The 6,382-nt window shown below is 33.2% G+C and overlaps 1 protein-coding gene across 1 annotated transcript; it reads right to left on the minus strand.

The window, feature by feature from the left end:
* Positions 1-7: 7 nt before the first annotated feature.
* LOC107551371 (rho GTPase-activating protein 19-like) lies at positions 8-5,679 on the minus strand. Its single transcript, XM_016232949.1, has 9 exons — positions 5,603-5,679; positions 4,065-4,274; positions 3,758-3,984; positions 3,529-3,615; positions 2,504-2,569; positions 2,251-2,427; positions 1,572-1,670; positions 1,244-1,340; positions 8-643 (listed from the first exon to the last, which is right to left on the minus strand). The coding sequence occupies exons 1-9, from the start codon at positions 5,661-5,663 to the stop codon at positions 621-623; spliced, it is 1,047 nt and encodes a 348-aa protein (XP_016088435.1). The 5' UTR covers positions 5,664-5,679; the 3' UTR covers positions 8-620.
* Between the last annotated feature and the right edge of the window lie 703 nt (positions 5,680-6,382).

Raw genomic sequence — 6,382 nt, forward strand, 5'->3', positions numbered from 1 at the left:
AATTTTTATACAAAAATACATGAACCTATTTGACTTCGTGGTTAAATCACATTTAGTCGGCTGATGATTTGGGCCAGAAAAGCGACATCAAGTTTTGAAAATAAAATCCCATTTGTCTTGTTCTGGTCACAAAATACCATATTTTGAACGTTCACAGTGTTATTTAGACAATATGTAAACAAGCACCGGTTTATATTCTCACAGATCTCTAAATGACAGTAATACACTTTTGTGAGTAAATGTTGTCTATCGTTCCCTTAAAATCTGATTACAGCATAAACTGAGTGAATAATGCGAGTTACATATGGTCCAGACATCAGCACACGTTTCCACACACGCAAATATATTTACACATACAAACACCGGCAATATGAATGAGCTGAGTGAGTTAATCGTATCATGGGTCAGTTTAAACGGCCAGAGGAACTGACTAGTGGTTTACCCATCAACACCTGACGTAACAGTTTAAAACCATACAGCGAATTAAAAAAAAAAAGAATTCACACATTAAATGAAAATTAGTCTCAACTTTTAGTATGTTAAAACTAAATAAATAAATAATTAAAATATAAACTATCTCCTCTGGTCGTCTAGAGTGAAGTCTTCTATTCGGGCAGAACTCACAATATAGACATATAAGGCACTGGAAAATAAGCAGAGATTTATGCATTGAGCCTTTTTCAACAAGATAATGACTGCATTTATAATAACAAAAGACATCAAGATGATATTTAGAACAAATTCACACATCTGAAACATACAACAAAAATAATACAAAACAAAAAAATTTAACAAGTAAATAAATATCACACTTTTGAAACAAAACAAAAACACAATAAAACCAAAGCAAAAAAACTAAATGCAACAAAATCAAAGAAAAGCAAAAAAAACTAATGAAATTAAATAAAACACAAAAGCAAAACAACTAAATTAAAACGGACTAAAACATTTAAAAACAAATAAAATTAAAACAAAACTTGAAAAACTAAAAAAAAAAATCAAAGCAAAAAAAAATAATTTAATAAAAACTAAAATACAAAAAGCAAATAGAAAACACAACATAAAACAAAACCAAGATGAAAGCAAAACAAAAAAAGGCTAGAATACACTACACGACTTTTGCCCCATTTTCCCCCGATTTACTGAAATCTGTTCAGATTTGAAAAGTCGTGTAGTGTTTTCCAGCCTTGAGTAAATAACTGATGGCACGCATCTGTGTGTGATCAGTAAACTTGCTGCTGACCTGAACCCGGTGCTGAGGGCATTCTGCTCACTGGATCACAGCTGATGTTCTCCTTCCCCCTCCTGTCTGCGGCAGGCTGGCTCCCCAAAACCTTCTTCTGCATTTAAACACGGTAACACTCATTACACACACAGTTTATGCACTTACACATGCACTCTTTCACACACTGAATGCTGCAGTGTTTTTATAGCACAGCCCCTTTAAACTACTTTGCTGCCTCACTTTGTAGCTGCCAGTAGACTGAACTAAAGGACACACAGCTTGGAGAGATGCCACCATCACCTTTGATTACTTATGTGTTATCATCTGAAGCAGATAGGGATCTGACCTTGATAAGCCCACCGAAGGAGCGCGAGCGCGTGTGTTTTTTACTGGTAGGAGTCGTGTTCTCACTCACAGGAGTGCCAGGAGTCGACTGCTTGCCAAGCTGAAATGATTAACAGCGACACAATCATCACAGCAGAAATTAGATTAGAGAAGAACTATAAAATTACACTTTTTTTTTTATAAATGATTCACAAAATAAATAACAAAAATGCACACTAAGAGAATTTTTTTTTTAATTCTATATCTACTGTAGTATGTTAATAATGCTTATCGCAACAGAGTCAACTGCAACTTAAAAATTACACTAATTATAGCTAAAAATGCATCCAGTGTATTATTGTAGTGTCAATAATAATAGTAATAATAATAGCATGATTTAGCTTTTTTTTTTTAAATAAAATAATTATAGTTAAATGAACAGTAATATATTTTTAAAAAGCAAACTCAAGTGGTCTCTTGTAATCAGTATATTAATACAAAATAAAATTGGGTTTAAAAAACCCCACACAATGTAATTATTGTAAACATGAATGGCAACATAATTAAAAAGCCACCTAAAGAGGTCTGTTGCTATTAAAATAATAATAATAAAACAATTTATATTTGTCGTTTTTGAAAAAACAAACAAAAAAGTTTAATAAAACTACATGAACCCATGAAAGGACGCAGTGTGCCGTCACCTGTCGGATGAGTTTTTTCTTCTTGGCGGAGTTTGGCATGTGATGGGTGACGTGTCGATAGAGCTCTCGAAGCGCCTCTTCAGTGTGACTGTCCGAGTCTGACCGCACTCGTGCTGCACTCCTCTTCCACGCCGACATGAACGGAGAACCGCCGACTGACAGCAGCTCCAGATCATCCTGACAGCACACACAAGAGCATGATCACACTCGTGGATAAAGCAGTCAATGAAGAACCAACACGCATGCCACAGACCTTGGAGTGAATCATGCTGGTGTCTGCGAACTGAAGTCTCACATGTTCCCTCAGATACACCGGTGCCTTTGCAAAGGAGAAGAAAACAGACACGGATTTGACTCGACAATCAGGGAGACAAAAGCTCCTAAACTTGCTTTAAATGTTTAAAGAAGATAATGTCATGTGAGTGTTGTTACTGGTAACTAAAACTATTACAAATCATATTTTAAACAAAGCTGAAACAAATCAAAATATAAATATTAGATGAAAAAACCTAAACTTGAAAAACTTGAAATGAAAATTAGAAACGTTTCCTTAGAAACTAACTGAAATATGTTTAAGCTGAAGTAGTAAAATTATTCAAATAAAACATTAAAATGAAAATAAAGCTAAATATGAAAAATATATACAAAAGTACATAAAATTACAAATGTTTCTTTGGCAAGTAATTGAAATAAAAAAAGTTGAAGTACTAAATTCACTAAAACTAAAGCTGAAATAAAAATAAAGCTAAAAATATATATTTTTTTTAACTTATAAAAATGACAAAAGCACATTACAAAATTTGAAATGTTAGGTTAAATGTTAGTAACTGAAATAAAAAAAGTTGAGTTCTAAAATTAAAACTAAACTAAAGCTGAAATAAAATTTTTTAAATATATATATATATATATATATACTGTATATATAAGCACACACACATAAAAAAAACCTTCATAAAAATGAAAAAAGCACATCAAATTAGAAGCGTTTCATTGGGAAGTAATTGAAAATAAAATTATTATATATCAATACTAAATTTACTAAAACACTGAAATAAAAATGTATTAAATATAAATATTTACATAAAAATATATACAAATGACAAAACTACAAAATCAACAAAGGTAAAATTAAAAACTGAAATCAAAGCTTATTCAAAAATATGAATAAATACTATAAAAGCAAACAGATAATACTAAAAGAACACTGTGCCACGTAAATATGATGTTGTTTTCCATCTCATCAGTACGTGCAGATAAAAAGTGTGATGGGAAAAGTACCCGAAAGATCTTCTGTGAGTGTTTGATGAGAAACGCCATGCCGCTGTTCAGTTTCGTCAGGTTCTCCTGAAGGTCAGTGGCATTCATCTGAAGAAAGCAGCACATCACACATGAAACATGGTGCCTGAACCAAAATAAAAATTGAAATTCTAAAACCAAAAAGATCTCAATGATACCAAAATAGCACGTTTAACAATTAAACAGAAAGGAGGAAGAAGGAATGGCGCACGTTGTTGGGCCAGATGACGTGGGGGGCGAACATGAGCGCGAGGTTGTGCGCAGACATCCTGTTCTTGTGCTGTTGTTTGGCGGTGTGGTAGAGCAGGTCCAGCAGCAGCTTGAGCAGGCTTCGGTTAGCGGTGGGCAGCAGCATCAGCAGCAGCTGCAGTGCCTCGATCTGACGCTCTTTATCCGGCAGACTCGTCTTATTGCCGTGATCGTCGAACAGGCTGAGCTCTGTCCAGACGCAGGTGCAGAGTGATTATGAGCGGTCAGTGATGGGCAGGATGGGTGAGGTTTGGACTGATCAGACACACCTGTGATCTTCAGGTGAGCGTGCAGGTGCCGCTGGGTCAGCAGGGGCTCGGGCAGCTCTCCCAGGAAGCTCTTGAGGAGCGTGGCCACATCGTTGGGATGGAAGTCACCGGAGGAGAAGTCGATGTCGGCGCCACTGTTGAGCTGCTCTCTCAGCATCTGCTGTCTCAGGCTGTTACCAGGAACCCGAAACAGACCCTCCACATGCAGATCTGCAGGACAAAAACCAGCTCTTCATAGCTTACTTTGCATACATTCATGTTATTCATTCAAAAAAGGCAAAATATAGTTGATGTTAAAAAAAAATTGTGCACATTTACCCTTATTTGGCAACATTTGGCGAGCAAAATTCAGTCATTTCAACAGAAATCCATGCAATCAGGAAATTTGACGTGATATTAATAATAATCACGATAATGTCAAAAACAACAACAGTGGTAAGCATGTTTGTTAATAAATCACACACATTATAAATAATAGGTATGATAAATAATATTAAATCTCACCAATTATAGCACAAATGTATGTAGTGCAGCCTTAATATAATAATAGTAATGATAATGATAACAATAATGGCATGATATATTTTATTTTAAATAATCACAAAAATATAGCAAAAATGTACATAGTGTAGTATTATCATAGTGTTAATAATAATGGCATGATATATATTTCTTTTAAATAATCAAAAAACCTATAGCAAAAAATGTACATAGTGTATTATCATCGTGTTAATAATAATAACAACAATAATAATGGCATATATATATATATATATATATATATATATATATAATTTGTTTTAAATAAACAAAAAAAATCATAGCAAAAATGTACGTAGTGTAAATTTTGCAAGCAAAACCAAGTTAATTCAATAGAAATATGCCCAATCAGGAAAGTACAGAAAATAATTATAGTGAAAATCTACAGTAACTAGGGCTGCACGATTTGGGGAAAAAATCTAATTGCAATTTTTCCGGTTAAAAAATTGCGACTGTGGTTTAAAACGTGATTTCAGGTTTATTGTGCTCGTCTTTAGGGCTGCACAATATGGCCTAAAACTTTGTGCTTGTATATCAATATGACTCAAAATAATTATTTTGATTATTATTATTATTAATAAATAAAGACATTAAACAGAATGAGATATTATAAAATACCTGATTATTGTAATAAAACGATTTCATTATAACAACAAAATTGAATATAATAGTAACAATAATAACTACTATTTTATTTTACAGAGCACTTTATTTTACAGAAAATCCACACAATCAGGAATTCAGCATCAGGATGAAGACGGTCGCGTGAATTGCAGCGTTGACCCACAGAAAGCAGCTGGTTTGAAGGGGACTTTCAATGTGAGCTGTGCTTCGTTCAATTAACCTTTTTAGCCTGCAAAATTTTGCCGTAATTTTGTTAACAGGACTGCACTTCAAGTGTCTAAATACTTTTGGGGGCCTCTGTATTTAATGACAGTCATTAGGAGTCATTAAAGGGTCACTAAGGGTCCTAGAAGCGCTGTAAATCTGAAACTCACTTTTGCTGAGGAACACGATGAGTTGATAAATCTGAGCTATTGCTTCCTCTGTGAGAGGCATGCCGAACACAACACCTTTGTCTGGAGAAGAAAAGATGTAAACCAGTTAACAATTAAACATCTCTTCAGCAATAATGTAATTTTTCAACACATTTATTACATTTGATGTTATTACATTAAGCTTTCTGACTATATTCCATTGACAGCCTTAGTTTGTAACAAAATCATTTTTCATATATATTTTTGCTTGCTCACTAGGAACCGGAAGTCAATATTCTCTGCATAAAAATGGTACTATATTTATTGTAAAAACTAAATAAATAATACAGTTGATGTCAAAATATTTCTATTCACCTGTATAAACTTAACATTACTTACTGTGAAGAAAAATACAACACTGTCAGTTTAATCAGAGTTCATTACAATTGGATTTAGTGGAATAAATTAAATAAACATATCATGAAATTATGAAACATCATAAAATATTGCAACAAATCCATTTTGTATAATGTAACTTGAAAAATGTCTTTAATTAAAAACCTCATGACAAAGTTAAATATACCTTGAAATAAAATGTAGCAGACAACAAAGTAAACATATCATATAAAAAATATATTATGAAATAACTTGCATGTAAAAAAGCCATATCTATATGACAAAGCATATTTTATGGCATTTTTCATTTTATTTAGGAACCAAATACTTTTGGTCACACAGAAACCAATCAGGTCCTGACTTTAGTTTCACTCATTACTGTTGACTGCAATGACTCTAGAGCCG

This window comes from Sinocyclocheilus grahami, unplaced genomic scaffold, assembly GCF_001515645.1.
Source record: "Sinocyclocheilus grahami isolate Dianchi unplaced genomic scaffold, SAMN03320097.WGS_v1.1 scaffold422.1, whole genome shotgun sequence".
NCBI lineage: Eukaryota > Metazoa > Chordata > Actinopteri > Cypriniformes > Cyprinidae > Sinocyclocheilus > Sinocyclocheilus grahami.

What these genes read in the sequence shown, in the direction of transcription:
- LOC107551371 (XM_016232949.1), bottom strand. Translation starts at nt 5,663, where the DNA reads ATGCCTCTCACAGAGGAAGCAATAGCTCAGATTTATCAACTCATCGTG. An exon ending in CGCTCACCTGAAGATCACAG is followed by an intron (nt 3,985 to 4,064) that starts GTGTGTCTGATC and finishes GCGTCTGGACAG; the next exon opens with AGCTCAGCCTGTTCGACGAT. An exon ending in AGAAAAAACTCATCCGACAG is followed by an intron (nt 1,671 to 2,250) that starts GTGACGGCACAC and finishes TAATCATTTCAG; the next exon opens with CTTGGCAAGCAGTCGACTCC.